General features: G+C 36.8%; 1 protein-coding gene across 1 annotated transcript in view; it reads left to right on the top strand.

The window, feature by feature from the left end:
• Positions 1-20,402, top strand: part of LOC127176637 (low-density lipoprotein receptor-related protein 8) — a 66,666-nt gene extending 46,264 nt beyond the window's left edge. The window contains exons 8-16 of the mRNA XM_051128424.1: positions 3,986-4,157; positions 7,026-7,253; positions 8,779-8,897; positions 9,053-9,192; positions 13,122-13,263; positions 13,609-13,761; positions 13,956-14,204; positions 16,000-16,068; positions 18,369-20,402. Of these exons, the coding sequence (XP_050984381.1) occupies positions 3,986-4,157; positions 7,026-7,253; positions 8,779-8,897; positions 9,053-9,192; positions 13,122-13,263; positions 13,609-13,761; positions 13,956-14,204; positions 16,000-16,068; positions 18,369-18,700 (1,604 nt within the window). The 3' untranslated portion in view covers positions 18,701-20,402. The remainder of the gene's footprint in view (positions 1-3,985; positions 4,158-7,025; positions 7,254-8,778; positions 8,898-9,052; positions 9,193-13,121; positions 13,264-13,608; positions 13,762-13,955; positions 14,205-15,999; positions 16,069-18,368) is intronic.
• Positions 20,403-22,257: the final 1,855 nt, after the last annotated feature.

Raw genomic sequence — 22,257 nt, 5'->3', positions numbered from 1 at the left:
ATTAGAGATGTCACTCTCTCTGTAAACAGCTTTGCGGAGTTGTTGGCATCAGTAGACACTAATGACCAACTGCTACTTATGGACCAAATCACTTCCAGAACAACAATTTACAGAGAATGTACTCACCCACTTGTCATCCAAGATGTTCATGTCTTTCTTCAGTCGTAAAGAAATTATGTTTTTTTAGGATTTTTCTCCATATAATGGACTGATATGTTGCCCTGAGTTCGAACTTCCAAAATACAGTTTAAATGCAGCTTCAAACGATCCCAAATGCGGTTGTAAATGATCCCAGCCGAGAAAGAAGGTACTTATCTAGCGAAGCAATCAGTTATTTTCATTTAAAAAATACAATTTAAATACTTTTTAACCTCAAACGCTTGTATTGTCTTGCTCTGCCTGTATTCTGGCTCAAGGCAGTTAGGGTATGTCGAAAAACTCCCATCGTATTTTCTCCCTTAACTTCAAAAATAATTTCAAAATCATCCTACAACGCTACAGAAGCAACTACCCAGTCTTTGCAAAGTGAACTTGCAAAGAAGATCAAATTCCCTTAACAAAAAAGGCAAAACAGCAATGTAGGACGATTTGGAAGTTGAGGGAGAACATGAGTTGAGAGTTTTTTGACATACCCAGAGCAAGACAAGATGAGTGTTTGGCATTAAAATTATATAAATTGTATTTTTTTAATAAAAATAACCGATCCTTCTTTCTCTGCTGGGATCGTTTACAACCGCATTTAAACTGCATTTTGGAAGTTCAAACTCTGAGCACCACTGAAGTCATTTCATCATCATTTCTTTACGACTGAAGAAAGAAAGACATGAATATCTTGGATGACAAGGGGTAAGTACATTTTCTGTAATTTTTTGTTCTGGAAGTGAACTTCTCCTTTAATTTAACTTTCTTATGGTTGCTTTGAAATAAATGTTTATTTTAGTATTTTTAGATGGCAAATTATATTTATGGGAATAGTTATGTTTATAATAGATATAAAGAAAGGGGGCATGCCACTGATGCCTGGAACACTAACATAACTTGGAAACATGAGGAACCCAGCCAATCAGGAGGGACATTCCATTAACCGAGCTAAGAACATAGCTATCCTCAGAAGGCTATGTTACAATGAGCCAAAGCAGCATGCGGGTCCCGGGGGCTGCCCACTTAAAAACCCCGTAGGAAGGGGGGCAGCCCACCCCTACTGCTTTACTAAGCTTAAGGTCTAAAGGGAAGTAAACCATCTACTTAAAACCTTAATACTGTAGGTGAGATACTAGGAAAGGAGCTCGGGGGTCTGCCTACTTGAAAATCCCTGTTTAGGGGGGCAGCCTGACCACTTAGAGTACTTGAAAAAAGCCTACATCACAAGGGAGAGACCTGACTTGCAGTCAATGGTTCGGCGGGGGAACATCAAGAAGTGTTCAAATCAGAGCGCGGTTTAGAACTGGAAAGCTTCTTACCCAACACCTTCTTGAAATCCGGTCTCATTCTCTTTGCTCCCGACTCCTAGAGGGAGGAGGGGCATGAGTGGCCATGGTACTCTTCTGATCCTCCCTGTGATCCTCAGATCGAGATGGACCAGAGGTGTTAGAGGAAGACTTTGGATGGCAGGGAATGACCTTCCTGAAAGGCAGCAGACTGCGCTTTTGCCTCCCTGAACTTTTTGACCACCACCTCAACAGAGGTGCAGAAAACCCTGGAAGGCGAAAGTGAAGCATCAAGAAGAAAAGCTTTCTGCCTCCTCCTGATGTCTGCAAGATTTAACCACAAATGCCTCTACGTAGCCACCATTCTGTAGCAGCCTGTTTAATCTATGGTGCAGTTCCTCGACTGCTTCAGGGGACAAACCCTTGTCCTCATCTAGATCTTTAAGCAAGCCAGCTTGGTAGGCTTGTAACGCAGCCATTGTGTGCAAGGCTCCACCAGCTTGACCTGTTGCCACATAAGCCCTGCCATTCAGACATGAGGTGGTCTGGCTGACAGAGCAGGGTCTTTAAAGAAGATGACTCAACCTAGAAGAGTTAGCTTACGAGTGTCTCCTCTACAGGGGGCATCCTCGCATACTCAGTCACACCCTCAACAAGAAAGGGGAGACTCCTGAAAGAGGGGAGGCCATGACCGCCCAGAGAGCGCACGTCTAATCTGCCACGGGTGGGCCTCTGCCTTTCACGTGACCAGACAAAATCAAGCTTCTTAGTAGCGCACACCATTACCTCAGGCATTTCCCCATATGCAGGGCTGGAGTTAGGTTGTGAGGATTCAGTGCTCACACTTTCATCACCAACCACATCCACGTCCTTACTCTCACTAGATGAGCCCAATGTAGCGCTATTCACAGAATCAGATGAAGCAAGAGAAAAAATGTCTAGATCCCGTTGAGTGTTCAAGCTTGCAGCAAAATCTTAAGAAAAGTTAATACCCTTCTGCAAGCTTGACCCCACGATCTAGGTCTACGCTGTGCCTCAGCAGCAGGGGGACCTGAGCTGCGAGACGCAGAAGCTTGTCCCTCAAGAAGAAGAGAGACAAGCTCGAATATCTCACAATAAGCGCACTCAGAGCCCTCGTGCACTGAACGGACGTGCTCCTCAACAAGACACATAATGCATAGATCATGTGTCTGTGGGTTTTAGAAACCTCGGACACAGAGGCACACACTTTCTAAAACATTAACTTGCCTTGGTTTTTTCCATAACGTCTTCACATGCACCGTCAAAAAAACGTCTCCTGAAGACAACAAAAGTTGAACAACAAAATGTGCAGTGCTGGGGTGCCTCCAGGACAGGTTTAGAAACCACTACGCTAGAGGGTGCAGTGTGAGTTCCCTAGAAGGGGACCATGTATTGTTACAGATGTGGCCATTAAGAATGCACTTTTTTTTTCATGTGGCAGCATGCAATTCGCCACGTGTGATCATGGAGCTCCGGGCAGGCGCCTTTTCAGATTTTTTTAAAACACTGTTGTGCTTCACACAGTATCCACCAGGATGGCGCAAGGAGCAATATTCTGTAGTTAAACAGCACGGCCAGATCAGACTGCTTTTGATGAGAATTCATTTTTTGATAATGTCTGACAGTTTAATACATAAAACAACCCATTTACTGTATAAGACTGAATGAAAACCATCAGTTCTAAATTTGAGGTTGATATGTAAAAAAAAAAAAAACTTAAACTCAGTAAGATTTTGTTTGGCACAGTACCAAACTAGATGAAATTCACTTTCCAATCATTTCCAATGCAACAATTTTTGACCATGAGTAGTACAATTGTGACTTTTTAGGGCCATTTGACCTTTTTGAATCATGCCCATGATTTTTCCCCCCCCACATAGCAGGTGCCAAAACCTTTACTGAATTTCGTACCATTCCAGTTAATAAATAAATAAATAAACAAACTCCAAATGTAAAAATGTTCAGTCAAAAAGACCAAACAGCACCAGAGGGTTAACTAGTTCTACAGGGAGATTCTGGTTGTGTTCTAGTTCTTTGGGCAAATAATTTTAAATTATTTAAATTATTCCCTCAGTTCATTAAAACAAACACATTTTTTACTTACAGCAACATCCACAGCACTCCAGCATTTTTTTTTTTTTCAAAACATTTTTATTTGAGTTGTGAATGTGAGTTTCCAGTTTAAATAAGGTGAGGAGATAAAAAGTCAGTATACTGCAAATGAATAGCAATTCTATTTAATGACCTTAAATTTTATGTAACTGTAATGTATCCTAATAATTATGAAGACATATTTTTAAGGTTACAAGATATGACTGAATGTTAAACATTTTAAAAATGTAAACATATATTCTGGTTTAATGTCTTGCCCCCTTAGACTTTCATAGTCAATTTAGCTTCTCTGAGGAAAAAGTGGTAAAATTTAGGGTAATCAGCAACCTCAGAAAATGTTTGTACCTTTTGCAACAGATAGAAAACTTTTATTTGTTTCAAGAATGAGTCATCTGTGAAATCTTCTGTCTTTGTGCTTGTTTTAGGAAAAAGCCCATACCTGATGTTCACGAACAGGCACGAGATCAGACGCATTGACCTGGTGAAGAGGGACTACACACAGGTGGTTCCTACTCAGAAGAACGCAGTGGCCATTGATATCGACGTCGCCGCCAACCGCATGTACTGGTGTGACCGTTTTCAACACAAAATATACAGGTGACCTCATCTTGACCTTTTGGTTATTATGCTGCAAATATGGAAACGCTTTAGCTGAACACTTAAAAAGAAGCCGTGGCCATTACTATGAGAGCCAGACTTCATTTAACAGCAAAGTGCTGCTTCACATGCTTGTGATGTGTTAATTATTTTAAACTCAGGAGATATGGCTCAATTTATTTACATATCCCTCCCTCACACACTCAGACTGTTACTCTCTAGATAACACCCTCTCTAGTGAAATTAATTAAAATGAGATGCAGAGAGGCAGAAAAACAGCACTTACGAAACATTTTAACTGCCATGTTACTGAAACAAAGATTATGTAGGAGTTTCTTTTAGAATATATATGTATACACACTAGCGCTCAAGCATTTTGGGTCATTATGGGTTTTTTTGTTTTTGTTTTTGTTTTTTTAAAGAAATCTCTTATGCTAAACAAACTTGCATTTATTTGATTATTGTGAAATATTATTACCATTTAAAATAACTGTTTTCTATTTTCATATATTTTAAAATTTCTTTTATTCCTGTGTATTAATGTCTAAACTGAATTTTCAGCATCATTGCTCCGGTCTTCAGTGTCAAATGATCCTTCAGAAATCATTTTAAAATGCTAACTTCGTTTAGCAGAAATGATAAAAACATCAAAATCCCAATCTTAAGAGTGCAATGTTCATTATTTGAACCTTTTGAAAAAATGTTTGGTTTGATTTGGAACTTTTTTACTTTGAACGCTGTTGTTTGGAACATGACTGCCATTGCCAACAGGTCGAAAGCACTGTGTGATGTAATACAGGAAAGGATTTGACTCTTGCCCGTTGAAGGTCTGGCCCTATTACAAATTGATTTAAGAAACTCTAGGCTCATTTTTCCATGGTCCATCTCCCTTTCCTCCTGATTGCACATTCCATGTGATCTCGCTAATTGGGGACATTCACATTCCTAATAATAGATACCTCTGTGGCTGCCCAAAATTATATGCTATCTTATTAAATGGCAGTACTCTGCCCCTGCCCTCGCTCTCACTGCCTGCCGTCTGTCTCTTTTGGACTTACAAGTGAGGATAAAGTCCAAAGTCATTAGCTGTAACTGCTCCGCTGTGAGCTTGAACTAGTTTGGGATGATATTGAAGCTGATAATAGAAGGCTGAGGGTGAGTTGAGGCCCTACAGAGCCATTCATTCATTTAGGTACCTGTAGCACTCATGAACACTTCAGATCACGTGCAAAAAAAAGTGGTTTTAGTTAAAAATCACAGCATAAATGATGATTCATCATTAAAAAGCATGCTTCAGACAAAAGGGTTATGTTAGTATGGGCAACTAAGCAACGGTTTATTTCATACTGCACATTATATAGGCCTTCTAGGTTCTAGGTAAGTATGTGAAACAATATGCAGTATATCATTATTCCATGGGTTGTCTGAATACTGGATTCTTATTGGCTGACAGATATGCAGTAAAACCGTTTAATGCACAGGTAGTTTCAAGTCAGTTTAATCAATAGCTATTTAATAAAGGATTAAATAGATAGCTATCTATAAAGGACTTTGCGTTGAGCGGTTCTACGCCTCCACGTTGTGCATTTAAAATCCTTTGATGCACGGCACACTGTTGATTATCCCTTACATAAACTTGTCCAAATGTAGTATGCTGTATCAGTGGGCCTTCCATTGACATATTTTTCTGTGAGTTTTGGGATATCACAAAAAACTGTGGATGGATACACCAAGATGCAAATAAAATTTCCAAAATGCAAATAAAAAATATGCAGTTACTTCCATTTATTAACAGTGCATAGAACAATCACTTCACATTGGTATAGTTTCTGTCGGTTATGGTGACATGATTAGAATTACTAATCATATACATTAGCATTCAGATGTTTGGGGCCAATATGATTTTTTAATGATACTTTTATTAAAAAGTGTATTAAATTGATCAAAGGTGACATTAAACACATTTATAATGTTACTAAAGATTTATATTTCAAATAAATGCTGTTCTTTTGAACTTTCTATTCATCAATGAATCCTGAAAAAATCTATCATGGTTTCCATAAAAATATTAAGCAGCATGGAAATATTTTTCAACATGGAGAATAAATGGTTCTTGAGCATCAAATCAGCATATTAGAATGATTTCTGAAGGATTATGGGGTGAAAACTTTTTGAATTTGAAGATCAGGGTAAATGTAACTTATTTTGTCTTCTGGAAAACGTGTAAGTATCTTCTGTAGCTTCTGAAGGGCAGTACTAAATGAATAAATGTGATATTTAGGCAAAATAAGAAAAATGTACACCTCTTCATTCTGTTCAAAAGTTTTCACGCCCGGCTCTTAATGCATCATTTTTCCTTCTGGGGCATCAGTGACAGTTTGAACCTTCTGTAATAGTTGCACATGAGTCTCTCAGTGTGAAAAGATGGATCTCAAAATCATACAGTCAATGATGGAAAGGGTTCAAATACACAATTTTTTTATAAATTCAACTATTATTTTCTCTTGTGGACTATATGTAAATATCTTTTATGTTAAATATCTTATTCAGGTCAGTACTAAATAAAAAATAACATGCATTTGGTATGATCTCTCTTTTTTTGGTAAAATAATTAACATTTTGCAGTTTCAGCAAGATTTATGTAAACTTTTGACCTCAACTGTAAAAACATTTACAGTCATGGACATTACGGTCACTGACAGTATTCTTGGCTGTTGCAGGTTTTACAAAATACATGTCAGTACATGGAACCAGTTTGCAGACAGAGGATTTTTCCTCATTCTGTCACTATGTATAAAACAATCACAACTGAATTCATGTGATTTGACTGTATTAGCAGAACCTCTAACTCTCTGCATATCTCTGCAGTGCTTACATCCACGAGGCGAGCGACCCATCTCGACACGTTACTCTGATCGACTCTGATCTGCATTCCCCGGAGGGTCTGGCATTGGACTGGGTCCAGCACAACCTCTACTGGACCGACTCTGGCGACAGAACCATCTCTGTGGCTTCAGCGGATGGCAGCCGGAGACGCGTGCTGATCAGCACCGATCTGAGCGAACCTCGAGCCATCGCTGTGGATCCCGAGAGAGGGTGAGCAGCTATCAGACACATCTCATCCAAATGACAAAACCACAAAAGGCCAGACTGCCTTTAAAGGTCACTGAGATGATAAGAGAAGCTGTCAGTGACATGCACATGGAGGCTGTGGAGTATTACAGAGGAAATGTTATTGAATTCTATTAATTCACAGAGATAAGCTTACCGCTCATATGAATGGTTTCAGACGTGCTGTTATTTGCTCACAATGGTGAATGCCATAAAACAGTGCTCTTGGTAATGGACAAAGTCATTTAGGACTGCTCTGGTTCTTGAGATAACCTTGACCTTTGTCATTGACAAACAAAAGTCTTGGCAGTAAAAAAAGAGAAAAATCTTTCTCAAATCTAGTTTAAAACTAATGTGCCAATTTAGAAATGTGCTATTTGTATTGACTTTTATACCATTTTCAGAAAAAGTTTAATGATTTAACGTGTGATATGTATCCATCAAATGTAACATATTTTCACATTTTTCAAACTTATTTCAAAATACGTTTTCAAGACAAAGATTAAAAAATATTTTTTTGGCAAGCATCATGTATATGAATTATGTAATATCATTATTTTTTTGGAGAATAACATCCCATGACATTTAATGCCATTATTGTTTACAAAAATTAAAAAGAAACCAAAAAGAAACAAACATTTTTGTTAATTGAAATAAGTCAATAATAATAATAGTTATAATAATAATAATAATAATATATGTATGTGTGTGTGTGTGTGTGTGTGTGTGTGTGTGTGTGTGTAAATATATAATTATATAATCTGAATATTAGATGAAAAACCTAAGACTTATTAAAACTAATTAAAATAAAAAATTAGAAATGTTGAAATAACATTTTGGTAAAGTACTAAATAAAAGTGCTAAAACTGATATTAATAAATAAATAAATGATGAAAAATATTAGATGAAAAATTCAAGACTTAGTAAAACTAATTTAAATTCAAAATGAGAAATGTTGCTTCGGCAACTAACGAAAATAAAATGTTTGTTAAAGTACTAAAAATGCTAAAACGGCTATAAATAAAATAAATAGATGAAACCTTAAGACTTACTAAAATGAATTAAAGTTGAAAATAAGAACTGTTGCTTTGGCAACTGACTGAAAAAACTAAAAATGCTAAAACTGCAATAAATACATTTTAATAAAAATTACAAAAATAAATGTTAAAAAACACTTAAAAAGAAAACACTTAAAATTAAACAATTATAATTTCAGCTTAAATTATCTGATTGTAAAAGACTAAATTTCCTCTTATGATTTTTCATAAAATGACTTTTTTTATTATTTTTTATGCAATGACTTTAATATGGCTATGATATTAATTTATTTTCATATCAAACAATATTAACAAAAATAAGGTTTATCAAACATTTTCAACTTTTTAGAAAGTATCAAGATCAATTTTAGCACAGAAATGACAGAAGGTCATATATGTATGAGAAAAATAAACAGTTCCAGGTTTTGTGTTGCATGGAGGGTTTTTTATGATATAAATGCTTGGCTTCACAGGTTCATGTATTGGTCTGACTGGGGCATCAGGGCTAGGATTGAGAAGGCTGGTATGAACGGTGTAGATCGACAGGTGTTGGTGTCTGAAGACATTGAGTGGCCCAATGGAATCACACTCGGTAGGAATTATTATGGTTATTCCCTTCTTTTATTTGTGCTCTATGGAAAGCAGAAGAGGAATATTATTGAGATGGTCTTGTGAAAGTCTAAAACTGAGCTCTGTGACTTAGTAAGAGTGAACTCTTTGACTGTAGCGTTGTATCTCTGAATGCAGATGTGGTCGGTAAGCGTTTATACTGGGTGGACTCAAAACTGCACCTGATCTGCAGCGTGGATTTAAACGGCGCCCATCGCAGAGTCATCCTGTCCTCCAGTGAGAGACTCGGCCATCCTTATGCCCTCGCTGTGTTTGAAGTGAGTGAGTTTCCTAAATACTGTAACTGTGTGTCTCAGTTTCTTCAGTTTTATCTATTTCTTAACACCAGCTAGTCTGTTTATGTGTATTTATCAGTCCATTACAGTGATTTTAGCTGCTGCCCAAGGCTGTCCGACACTTAATAATAACTCCCACTCACACTGCTGAGAAGCCCTGGTCATATCGCTCACACGCAGGCAGGGCCGACTGGAGAGTATGTAAATGAGTGTGTGTGTGTGTGCGTGTGTGTGTGGTCAGCATCTTACAGCCGACTTAGCACTAAAGCCTTTCTTCTTTTGTCTTTGTGATTTATTAATGCAGAGAGCTGCATGACTCATGGCCAGTGAAATAGTCCAGCTCCTCCCTTGGATCTACTTTTACTTCACATTATTTACTTTTTTTTTTTTGCTAAATCAAGCATGTCAAGATTTGATGACATTTTTAGTAATGGTCATGGCCCAAATTTTTAACCATAAAACAACTACACTACCAGTCAAAAGTTTGTGAACAGTGAGATTTTTAATGTTTTTTAAAAGAAGTCTCTTCTGCTCATCAAGCCTGCTTTTATTTGATTTAAAGTGCAGCAAAAACAGTAACATTTTGAAATGTTTTTACTATTTAAAATAACTTTTTTTTCTTTTTGAATATATTTTATTTTAAAATGTAATTTATTCCTGTGATTTCGACGCTGAATTTTTAGCATCATTACTTCAGTCACATGATCCTTCAGAAGTCATTCTAATATTCTGATTTGCTGCTCAAAAACATTAATATTATATTATGTTGAAAACAGCTGAGAAGTATTTTTTTGGGCTCCTTTGATGAATAGAAAGTTCAGAAGAACAGCATTTATCTGAAATAGAATTCTTTTGTAACATTATAAATGTCTTTATAATCACTTTTGATGTAAAGCATCCTTGTTAAAATAAATAGAAGTATTAATTTTTTTATAATTTATATGCCAAAAAAAAGATACTGACTCCAAGTTTTTAATATATGTTACAAAAACATGCTGATCTTTGGATCTTTCTATTCATAAAAGAATCCTGAAAAAAAAAAATTTACCCAACTGTTTTAAATATTGATAATAATAATAAAATGTCAGCATATTGGAATATGTTCATGTGACACTGAAGACTGGAGTAATGATGCTGAAAATTTAGCTTTGAACACAGGAATAAATTACGTTTTAAAACATATATTTAAATTGAAAACAGTTATTTTAAATAGTAAAAATATTTCAAAATTGTACTGTTTTTGCTGTACTTTAGATCAAATAAATGCAGGCAGAAGACACTTCTTTAAAAAAACATTAAAATCTAACTGTTCAATAACTTTCGACTGGTAGTATAGAATTGTAAAAATATTAATTTTTCTATAGCCAATGGTAATATCAAGATAGCCAATATAATGCTGACATTAGCTGATATTAGATATTAGATATATATCGAGTTTTTTAATGGATTGTGCTGATTTATACTGCCGTTCAAAAGTTTGGTGTCAGTAAGATTGTATAAGCTTTTTATGCTCACTAAGGCAAAAATACAATAAGTAATTCTTATTAACAGTAATTATTGTGAAATACTGTTACAATATTCCTGTGATGCATAGCTCAGTTTTCAGTATAATTACTCTAGTCTTCAGTGTCACATGATCCTTAGAAATCATTCTAATATGCTAATTTAATGCTCAAGAAACAGTTCTTTTTTTTTTTTTTTTTTTTTTTTTTTTTTCAGTTTTGCATTTTTTCCAGGATTCTTTGTTGTATAGAAAGGTCAAAAGAACAGCATTTATCTGGCTTTACTGTTTGGTCAGTTTAATGCTTTCCTCACCAAATAAAACTATCAGTTTCTTTCAAAGTTTAAATTTAGTCACTTAAAATTTTGGATTTTTTGAGTTTGAAACTAATGCAAGAGGAACTAACCAATTCTGATCATCTCAAAATGTCTAAATGTTTTCTGATTGAATAACATGATGATATATCAGTCCATTCATATTACATATATTACATAAAATTAACAAGGACGTCAGAAGAATTGGAATTGATTCAAACTGTCACTAAGCAGGCATGGTTATTGGGTACAGCTGATCTCACAATAGACAAATATCAGCAATATAACTGCCCTGGGAGATAGATTACCTATCACTAAAACATCTATAGAAACACCATGTGTAGGTGAGTGGCTGTTATGGGCTGTGGAAGACAGTGGAAATTGATTGAAGCTGTCTCTGAAGCCACTTTAAATGTAAAACGGAAACATGCTCAGAATTATTCATGTTCAACATCCTACTTCAGTGATGTATTGTATTTTATGTGGGACAATTCCCTTTATTGTTTTGCTGCTTAAGCTCAGCGGTCTCCATGGTAACGTAGGGATGGGTCCTGGGCAGAGTTATGATAGGAAGAAAGAAGATTATAGTATTTTCACACAACCACGGCTCAAGTAGTGGTGAGCACACTAATCTAAGATTGACTTCCTCTCACAGCAGAGCAGGGCTGAATGCTGAAGGGCTGTAGTCTTACACCACCTACACATCAGCTGCAGAATTAAAGGTTGCGCTGGACAGAGAATCCTGCTGTGGATTCACCCCAGTAACGGAGCTTCTACAGAAAACAATGTGGGACTTTTTAATGTGGAGCTTTTTCTTGGCAGCTTTATTGCTTGTGAGAGACTAGACACTAGGCTGTTATTGTTTTACCCATGATGCTCTTTATTGAATTGATTTTCATTGTTTCACGCGATCTTCAATATCTATGATGCAAGCAGAATGATGAAGAGATGCTTTGTCTGGTTTCTCTTCATCTATATTTTAACAAACCCATTATCTGAAATATCAATATATTTTAACAGAAATTACAGTCGCAAAGGTTGCTGCCCTCCTTATCCTTTCAAATTGCCTCCTTTCTCACAAGGCCAACCAGAACACCCTACCCACACCCGAGAAACCATCTAAGACACCCTAGCAACCACCTAGAAGACCCTAGCTACAGTACCAACTAAAAATGCCCTAAAATCACCCAGAACACACTAGCAACACCATAGAAACCACATAAGACACCCTAGCAACCACGCTGAACACCCTAGCAACATCATAGGAACCATATAAGACACCCTAGCAACCACCTAGAACACCCTAGCTACAGTACCACCTAGAAATGCCCTAAAACCACCCAGAACCCCCTAAGACAACCTAGCAACCACATAGAACACCCTAGCTACAGTACCACCCAGGACACCCTAAGACAACCTAGCAACCACCTAGAACACCCTAGCTACAGTACCAACTCAAAATGCCCTAAAACTGGCCAGAACACCTTAGCAACACCATAGAAACCAACTCAGAGACACTAGCAACCACCTAGAACACCCTAGCTACAGGACCACCTAGAAATGCCCTAAACACCTTAGCAACACCATAGAAACCACCTAAGACACCCTAGCAACCACCCTGAACACCCTAGCAACACCATAGAAACCACATAAGACAGCCTAGCAACCACATAGAACACCCTAGCTACAGTACAACCCAGGACACCCTAGCAAGCACCTAGAACACCCTAGCTACAGTACGAACACGAAATGCCCTAAAACCAGCCAGAACACCTTAGCAACACCACAGAAACCAACTCAGAGACACTAACAACCACCTAGAACACCCTAGCTACAGTACCACCTAGAAATGCCCTAAACACCTTAGAAACCACCTAAGACACCCTAGCAACCACCTGGAACACCCTAGCTACAGTACTGCCTAGAAATGCCCTTAAACCACCCAGAACATCGTCAGCAATGCTCTAGAAACTATACAGGAAACCCTAGCAATGTTCTAAAACCACCTAGAACAGAAAACTACTAGGTAGGAACCACCTAGTAGTTTTTCTTAATAACATGTGAAAGTCTTGTGTTGACTGTCGTGTGTCTCTTAGGATCGCGTGTACTGGACGGACCGTGAGAAGGAGGCCGTCTACAGTGCAAATAGACTCACAGGACAGGATGTGACCAGTCTCGCCGAGCACCTCAACGACCCTCATGATATAGTGGTTTTCCATGAGCTGAGCCAGCCTGTGGGTGTGTGGACTTCATTTCAGCTATTTCTATTTATTTGTTATCCGTTTATGACATTTTGACTAATAGCATACAACATAAAGTTTGTAATCCACCTTATGAAATCCGCTATCGGATTTGTTCCTTTCGTAATCCATCACGCCTGCCATTTCTGGTTTAATCAGCATCCAAGTCATTTCGACTTAACAGTCTGGTACCGAAGACAATAAGTGTCAACAGCTCACTGTTAAATATTAATCATAGTTTAAGTCTGCACAGACTGAAGATGAAGTGTGTTTGACCCGTGTGGCTCACAGAATGAGAACGCATCTCATCTGATGGATGATTAATCATTGTGTGTGTGTATAGCTCCTGACAGCTGTAACCTGAGTGGCGTGACTAACGGAGGCTGTGACTTCCTGTGTCTGCGAGCTCCTCAGATCAGTGAACACTCACCCAAATACACCTGCGCTTGCCCTGACGGAGAGGAGCTCAGCCCTGACACACGCCAATGTGAACCCGGTAAGCTCATTGCATCAACGCCTAACCAAACTGTTTCTGAACATCAAAGAAAATATGTGAAAAATGTTGGTAAAGACACTGTTTCTGGTAGCCATTAACTTCCGTTATTCTTCCATACTACGGAAGTCAGTGGCTACCAGCAACTCGTTTTTATTTTCCTCTGAATAACCTTTTACCCGTCATTGTACCACCAGTGCAAAATGAGACTGCCATCACACCTACTGTCCCCATCAACATCACCATGGAGACAGGGGCTGGCCGGGCACCAGAGTCCCCTGCAGCAGTGACATCTCAGTCTGACAGCATGGCTGAAACCACTCTCTCATCACTCCTCACCTCCAGCCCAGAGGAACCGCCCGTCTCCTCTAATACTACAGCAGAGCACAGTCCTACACAAGCATCCAGCACCACACCAGACAGCCTGAGCAACCTGTCTCATCACTGTAAGTGTGGGTCTGTGTGCTTTCATGCACAGGAGGAACCTTAATTAAGTCTTTCCTAAGCCACCCTAGTTGCTGTTGGTAGGTCTGTTAAGTTTACAGTGTGTTTCAGAGGACTGATTTCCGTGCATGATTTTTGGCAAAATATGCTCATTAAGTGGAAGTTCATATTATTATGTGGGTTGGTGTGAAATGCTTAGAGTGCAAAACTGCTTATCAGAAATGCCAGCTAACAGCTTACACAGTGAGAAAATGCCATCAACGTGACTTGGTTACTGTTTCAACCTTTCTCATCAGCATATACGTTTTATGGATTTATGTTTTCAAGCTTGGGATATTGTTTTTATTTTTTGGAAATATGCTTCCAAATTAGTTTTGTTTAACCAAAAAAAGACTTAAAAGGATAGTTCCCCTTACCAAAAAGACATATTCTTCAAGTTCATTTTATTAAGTATGCTTAAGTAAAGTTCAAGTATACTTTATGCAGTAAGTATACAAATATCAGTGTACTAATAGTATGTTTGTAACTGTACTATTTCAGTACTTCTTGGGACTAAACTGACCCACTTTCTAGTATATAAAAGTATACTTTAAGTATAACTGTAGTAAACTTTAGTAAGTTTGTACTGCAACTATACTAAAAGTGAACATATAGGTACTGATAGTTTACTAATTAAATACATTTTCAGTACACTTTGAAGTATAGTTTAGTAGTTTTATACTGCAAGTATACTTGTACGTTTTCTTTAACTGAACTTTACATAATACTTTTAAGTATATACTACTGTGTCCCTATTTAGTATTAATTTGTATATATTTAGTTTTATTATAATACCTGAACATACAAAACATCAAAACAAAAAACATTTTATTCTAGCTTCTTGGATTCTTTTTTATAAACGTCTGAATGTGGGTACGTTTTTAAATAAAAATAAATAAATAAAATAAACAAAAAGCTGAAAAAAGTCTATGAATTGGATTCAGAATGATAATCAAAATGTTAATGGAGTCGATCAACACTCCAAAGCTTGACAGTAATTATTAAATCTTCATGGGTCGACATTTTATTCCACAACATTACACAGTTTTGATGCTGTTTTATGTCTAATGATCATGTTAGATTATGTGTGGAAGCATCTGTTGGTTCATTTTCTTCACCTGTGTTTTGGAAATTCTGTACAGAAGATCTGTAATAGCGCCCCCTACCATATAACAATGAAAACGTGGATTCTAGGAGCACAAGTACAGCTTAAATAAGTCAAGTATACTGAAATGTCATTGTAAGTATATTTCTGAGTACATAACACATTTCTGAGAAGTACATAAAAAGTAGACTGGAAGCATACTTTCCTATTTTTAGTTTTTATGTTTTTAAAAGAAACATTTAAAAGAAATTTAAATAAATATTTTTTAAAAAATTAAAAGAAATAAACTAATAGCACACTTGGATAAAATTTTTCGTAAGGGTCACCCAAAAATGAAAATTCTATCATTAATTACTTATGTTATTCCAAACCTGTAAGACCTTCTTTCATCTTCGGAAAACACAAATTAAGATATTTTTTATGAAATCTGAGAGCTTTCTGACCCTGCATAGACAGCAACGCAACTACCATATTCAAGACTTAGAAGGGTAGTAAGGACATCGTTAAAATAGTCCATGTGACATCAGTGGTTTAACTTTTTCGGTTGGATTAGTGGAGGGTAAATCAGATGCATCAACTTGTTTGACTAGATATGTTAAACAATTGTGTATCTGAATGTGTAAGTGATGCTCCTCTCTTTAATTTTCCTCCAGCTGGCAATGAGTTGTTTCTCCTTGGCCGTAATCTGACAGTGGCAGTGCTTGGAGTTGTAATTCCCATAGGTATGTAGATCTTCTGTCTCTCTGGGGCCGCTAGGGTCCTGCTCTGTGCTATTTTGAGCGCATTTTGACACCAGTGTTGCTCACCGATGCTCTAACTATACAAGGTGAGAGAGCCCGGGCAGCAGACTCAGCTGTATGGAGATGCAGTTTGTGTGTGTGTGCTGTTTGCATGAATTTAGATTCATTCTACTTTATTGTGTTTGTGAGCCAAGAAAATATTAATAACAAAAGTGACTAACATCACGCCTGCTGCAATGCAGAGAGAACAGATGTTCTGATTTATTTGATTTTTATTAGGTTTGGATTTTATCAGCATTGCAAAGATTTCTGAGAGAAAATTCCATACAGGATTGGCATGAAATGTTTTAGTTTGTATGGATTTTTCTTCCTTATTCTTCATTCCCTATCAAGCCTCTTTGCTCTGTTTCAGTTTTCATCTGCTATTCTCATGTTCTCTTTTTCTAACCAATTTAAAGGAACGGTTCGCCAGTAACAATTCTGTCATTTAATAACCCTCATGTTGTTTCAGATCGGTATGACTGACTGATTTCTGTGGAACATAAATTGAGATGTTAGGTAGAATGTTCATGCTGCTCTTTTATACACTTAAAGTCTACAGGAGCCTAAAAATGATAAAAAGCCCCATAAAAGTGATCCATCTCATCCGACTCATGCACTATACTTCAAATGTTCTAGTATCCAATTGCAGAGCCGCAGCACTGATGAATCAAAAAGAAGGTTTGATCTTGAGTGTGACATGTTGAAAATGCTTAGAGACGAGGTGCACTGGTCAAAAATGTCCATCACAGGGCATATTTACATAGAAAACCTAATGAAAAAAGCCAGTTTGGACCAAAGCAGACTTGATTCATCAGTGTGTACTTGCTCATACTGGTAATCTTGTTCTGCGTTCCCACAGAGCACATTAGCGGTAATTTATTGGTAATATTACAACTTCTCATACCAGTAAATTGCCAGAACAAATTTACTGGTATTTTTGGAAAAAGTCCTGTTCACACATAAAGACTGTATGTGTGAAAGGGGGTAATGACAGAATTGTTATTTTTGTGTTAACTCTTGCTTTAATTCAACACTTGTTTGCCTCCCCATTCCATTCTCTATCTATCTATCTATCTATCTATCTATCTATCTGTTCATCTGTCTACTATCCATCTATCTATCTATCTATCTATCTATCTATCTATCTGTTTGTCTGTCTACTATCCAACTATTCATCTGTCTATCTGTCTATCTATCTAGCTATTTATCTGTTGATCTGTCTACTATCCATCCATCTGTGTCTATTTATCTATCTATCTGTTCGTTTGTCTACTATCTATCTATCTATCTATCTATCTATCTATCTATCTGTTCATCTGTGTACTATCCATCCATCCATCTATCATCTATCTATCTATCTATCTATCTATCTGTTTGTCTATCTACTATCCAACTATTCATCTGTCTGTCTATCTATCTATCTATCTATCTATCTATCTGTTCATCTGTGTACTATCCATCCATCTATCTATCTATCTGTTCATCTGTCCACTGTCCATCTATCTATCTATCTGTCTATCTATCTATCTATCTGTTGATCTGTCTACTATCCATCAATGTGTCTATTTATCTATCTATCTATCATCTATCTGTTTGTCTGTCTACTATCCAACTATTCATCTGTCTATCTGTCTGTCTATCTGTTTGTCTATCTATCTATCTGTTGATCTGTCTACTATCCATCTATGTGTCTATTTATCTATCTATCTGTTTGTTTGTCTACTATCTATCTGTCTATCTATCTATCTGTTCATCTGTCTACTATCTATCTTTCTATCTATCTATCTGTTCATCTGTCTACTATCTATCTATCTATCTATCTATCTATCTGTTCATCTGTCTACTATCAATCTATCTGTTCGTCTGTCTATCTATTTATCTATCTATCTGTTCGTTTGTCTACTATCTATCTATCTATCTATCTATCTATCTATCTGTTCATCTGTCTACTATCTATCTTTCTATCTATCTATCTGTTCATCTGTCTACTATCTATCTATCTATCTATCTGTTCATCTGTCTACAATCTATCTATCTATCTATCTGTTCATCTGTCTACAATCTATCTATCTATCTATCTATCTATCTATCTATCTGTTCATCTGTCTACAATCTATCTATCTATCTATCTATCTATCTATCTGTGTTTGTTTGTCACACTGGCTATCTTGTCAGTCATTCCACCGCCAGTCAAGCGTGTGTTAACATGTCCCTCATGGCTGTATGTTAAACACATGCAGTTCCTATTGTTGCCACAGTGGTCTTCGGAGTGGTGTGTGCCGGCGTTTACCTCGTTTACCGCAACTGGAGGAGGAACAGCACCAAAAGCATGAACTTCGACAATCCCGTCTACCGCAAAACCACAGGAGAGACGGAGGAGGATGAGATTCATATCGGTCGGACTGACGGACTCACTGGCCATCACCACCCTTACCCTGGTCCAGTGGTCGGCATGACGCCAGTCGGTACGGGGACATGCCCGCCATTTATCGCTCTGCCTCTGGGTACCGGTTTACCAGATCCTGCCACACACTGGTACACAGAGCAGCCCACCATCTCTAGTACTAAGTGAAAGGGAGGCAACTTTAGAAATACTGTGACTGCAGGGAGCAGGACTGACATGTGGCTGCCAAGCTATGCAGGAACTGAATGGCATTTAGCGAGCTGAATCATTCTTAACATGCCCAGGTTCTGAAGTATGCTGGAGTGCAAATGCTGGATTGATTACTAAACAAAAGGTTTAGACATTTCAGACCCATATCCATTTGGTCCATTTTAATCATTTTATTGCTGGTTGAAACCACCAGGGCTAGCCTTTTCAGAACTGTATTATATAGATTTATCTTATAATCCTAGACAAACCTAGCACTGTAACTGGCTAAATTTGCTACTTAAATATTGAAGCTAGTCTGTTGGACTAGACATGTCCAGCACTTAAGCTAAAGCTGCAGAGAGAGAAACAATTTCTGATCCTTACTAAAGTTACTAACATAGCTTTGTTTTAGTCATCAGGTGTGTATCCAAAATTAACCAATTAATTACAATTTAAAGTTAAATATATTACATCATAAAGTAATTTTTAATAGGCTTTACAAAAAATTAGACTCAATTACAAAAGTAAAGGTCCTTGCACAGAAAGTCAGAAATTTTTGCATGTTAAAAAATAAATACAACCTTACATTGTGTCAAAACTTTCGTCTGTCATTAAAAAATTCGGATCAGGTTAAATTTTCTGCATTTTTTCACATCTGTAGCAAGCATTTTGCAAGGTGTTTTGACAATTCAGAGCCACTGTGATGTTCTGTGCATGATGAATTTAGACAAATATGAAAAAAACGCATACAAATTTCAGATTCGGTGTGTAAGGACCTTAACACTGCTGAATGTAGATCTTTGATGGCTCAAGAGCAAACAAGCCATTTTAACTGGTGTCATTCTAGTTTTAGAATTGTTTAAAAATGACAAAATGTATAAACAGTTCAAAAAATGTTTAAAAATTAGCCATATTTCTAAAACTCTTCACCTGTATCACATATTATACAGTATAATTGTTTTACTTTAATAATCTTTGACCAGTTCCTCATTATAGACAAAACAACACAAGATGAGTTGTTTATGAAAACTAAGATTCTGAAATAATTTTTGTTTTTTTTCTTTCTTGGCTAACATCAACATTCATCCATTCAATTCCCAATGCATAAAATCAAGCCCCGCCTTTTTGCCTCATTAAATATTCGAACTGCATCAAGAAATATGCCATTACAAAAGTAAAATGGGCTGCAAATGTTGTTTCATGTTAATTTTAATAATAATTAATACTAGGATGTTCATTATTCACAACAAGAAAGATTTCAATACAAAACATTGACAAGCGTGATATTTTTTGTCCATTTCATCAGTGTTACTCAGTGTTATCCATGTTTTATACGTGTGTTTACTCCATAGAGAGACATTCTATATTCATCACCTGCATGCATATTAAAAGCCATTGTCCTTGAATTTACACGACTGTATTGTAAGGCTACGTCCACGTCTCTGCGGGGCTGCACCGCACTGCAGCTACAACTTGGCAAGACACTGAAATTGGCAGAGTACCCTGGTTAGTGGAGCAAACCCTAGCGTAATCACACCGAGTCAGAATAGATGTTACGAGGGTCAGCGCGAGTGCGTTACACAGCGGGGTCTCTTGTGGTTCACACAAGCTAGGCGTGAACCAGTGGTAATTTATGAAATGTCACAGTTTAACACGTCTGTTTGTTATTGGAGTCGTTGCATGCTGAACGGGTTTGCTGTGCCTCCCACTTACAGTACATTCACTTTCATGCTGTTGTTTATCTCCTGAGCGGAGAAACGGGGAGAACATAAGCTGATAGTCGCCCCAAGGGTCTAGCATAGCTACAGGCTCTGAGTTAAAGGTTACATAAGCACTATGTTAACGTCTAAACACATTAGAATCACGTTAACATTGGGAAAAAAGTGTCTCGGACTGGCATATGTGCAGACAGCCCGCTCAGCAGATTTAGTGCTCATGCCACGCTGTAATAGACGATACGACCTTTAAAGACGCTCTGAAAGGCCATACATTCCAAATGCTGGACATTTATTCGTGCAGTTGTTTTTAACACGGGGTACCTCTGCATTCTGTCATGTGCTGTGGGAATGTTTCATTTTGTCTCAGGGAGATGGTGCTGAGCGTGTGAGCGGTGAAGGGTTTCAGTTAGCAGTGATGATTGGAATAGGTAATAATGTGTATGATGAGAACATAAAATGCATTTTGCATGCAATGACATTATGTAGGTCATGCATAAAGAGTAGCTTTGGTAAGAAACAGACAGGGCTGCACTGTCAGCAAATGCTGTTGTCCAGGTCACCTAAAATGCCAAAAGTCACATTTCACCCCAAAATGACAAGAAAGACATATTTTGCACACAGAAACGCCTTTTGAAATGGTTAAATATATACTGTATATACACACTGCTGTTCAAAAGCTTTTTTAATGTTTTGAAAGAAGTTTCTTCACCAAGGCTGCATTTCGTTTGATCAAAAAATGTACATATTCAATATTCAGTATTGCATTTAATATATTTTGTTGTTTGTTAATTGTTTTTTAATGATGTATAAATGATGTATAAACATTAAATGTAATTTTTAATACATTTAAATAATTACATTTTAAATATTACTAAATTAAAAAATGACATTGCTTCCATAGTAAGAAAATAAGAAGATAAACGTGAGAATGAGAATTACCAGGGCCAAATGTTTTTACATTGCATCTCAATGGTCCTAAAAGTAGGCTTTGTTTTCTTCATGCAAAATGTATATTTGATATTTCTTTCTTTTGATTTTGGGGTGAATTTTGGGATGACCTGAACATGTTCTTGAAAGGTTTTGTGAAATTCATTCGCTGAGGCTTTTTTTCCCTTATACTTCATTTTATGAGAGTGTCTTGGGTGTCCTATCCTTTGAATAAATTGCCAGACAAAAGGACAGTTTTTTTTCTCATTAGGGTGGTCAGGAGGACCAGCTGTTCATTCACAGATTCTGCGATCAGATGTTACCTCATTAATATTAAAGAGCGTCGCTCTAGGATTTCAAATGAAGACTCCCTCATAAGAGAGGAGCGTTAAATATCCTGTGTGTGCGCAAGTGTGCGTGAATGTTAATATGTGCATTTAACAGAATGCATGTATTTGTGGTGTGAAAGTTTAATCTGTGAGTAATGTGATGATGGAATGCGAAGTGTAAATATGTTTTCATACAAATACTTTTGATACACCTTTGTAAAAATGTATATAAGATTTTAGATAACAGTATTGCCTATGAATTAATTTATTTGGAATATATTATCATTGTTTTCTGATGGTAAAATAATATATTCTGCCAAAGTGTTACTGTGCTGTTGGTATTATTCATTTTTGCTGTTGGTATTTTTTTACTTTCTGAATTTATTTCAATCTTTATTTTTACATTTTAAGGCTTTAATATAGAATATTTTGAGTAGTTTAATTAAATTACATTGTTATTGCACTATATTTTTTGCAAATACAAAACTTGTTTTTCTTTGTTCGTGCCTTGTTTTGTGATTTTTATCAACATTTATTTCATTCCGTCTGATCTCTCACTGCA

This window comes from Labeo rohita, chromosome 2, assembly GCF_022985175.1.
Source record: "Labeo rohita strain BAU-BD-2019 chromosome 2, IGBB_LRoh.1.0, whole genome shotgun sequence".
In the NCBI taxonomy this organism is placed as follows: domain Eukaryota; kingdom Metazoa; phylum Chordata; class Actinopteri; order Cypriniformes; family Cyprinidae; genus Labeo; species Labeo rohita.
This window is presented reverse-complemented; position numbering and strand designations above follow the sequence as displayed.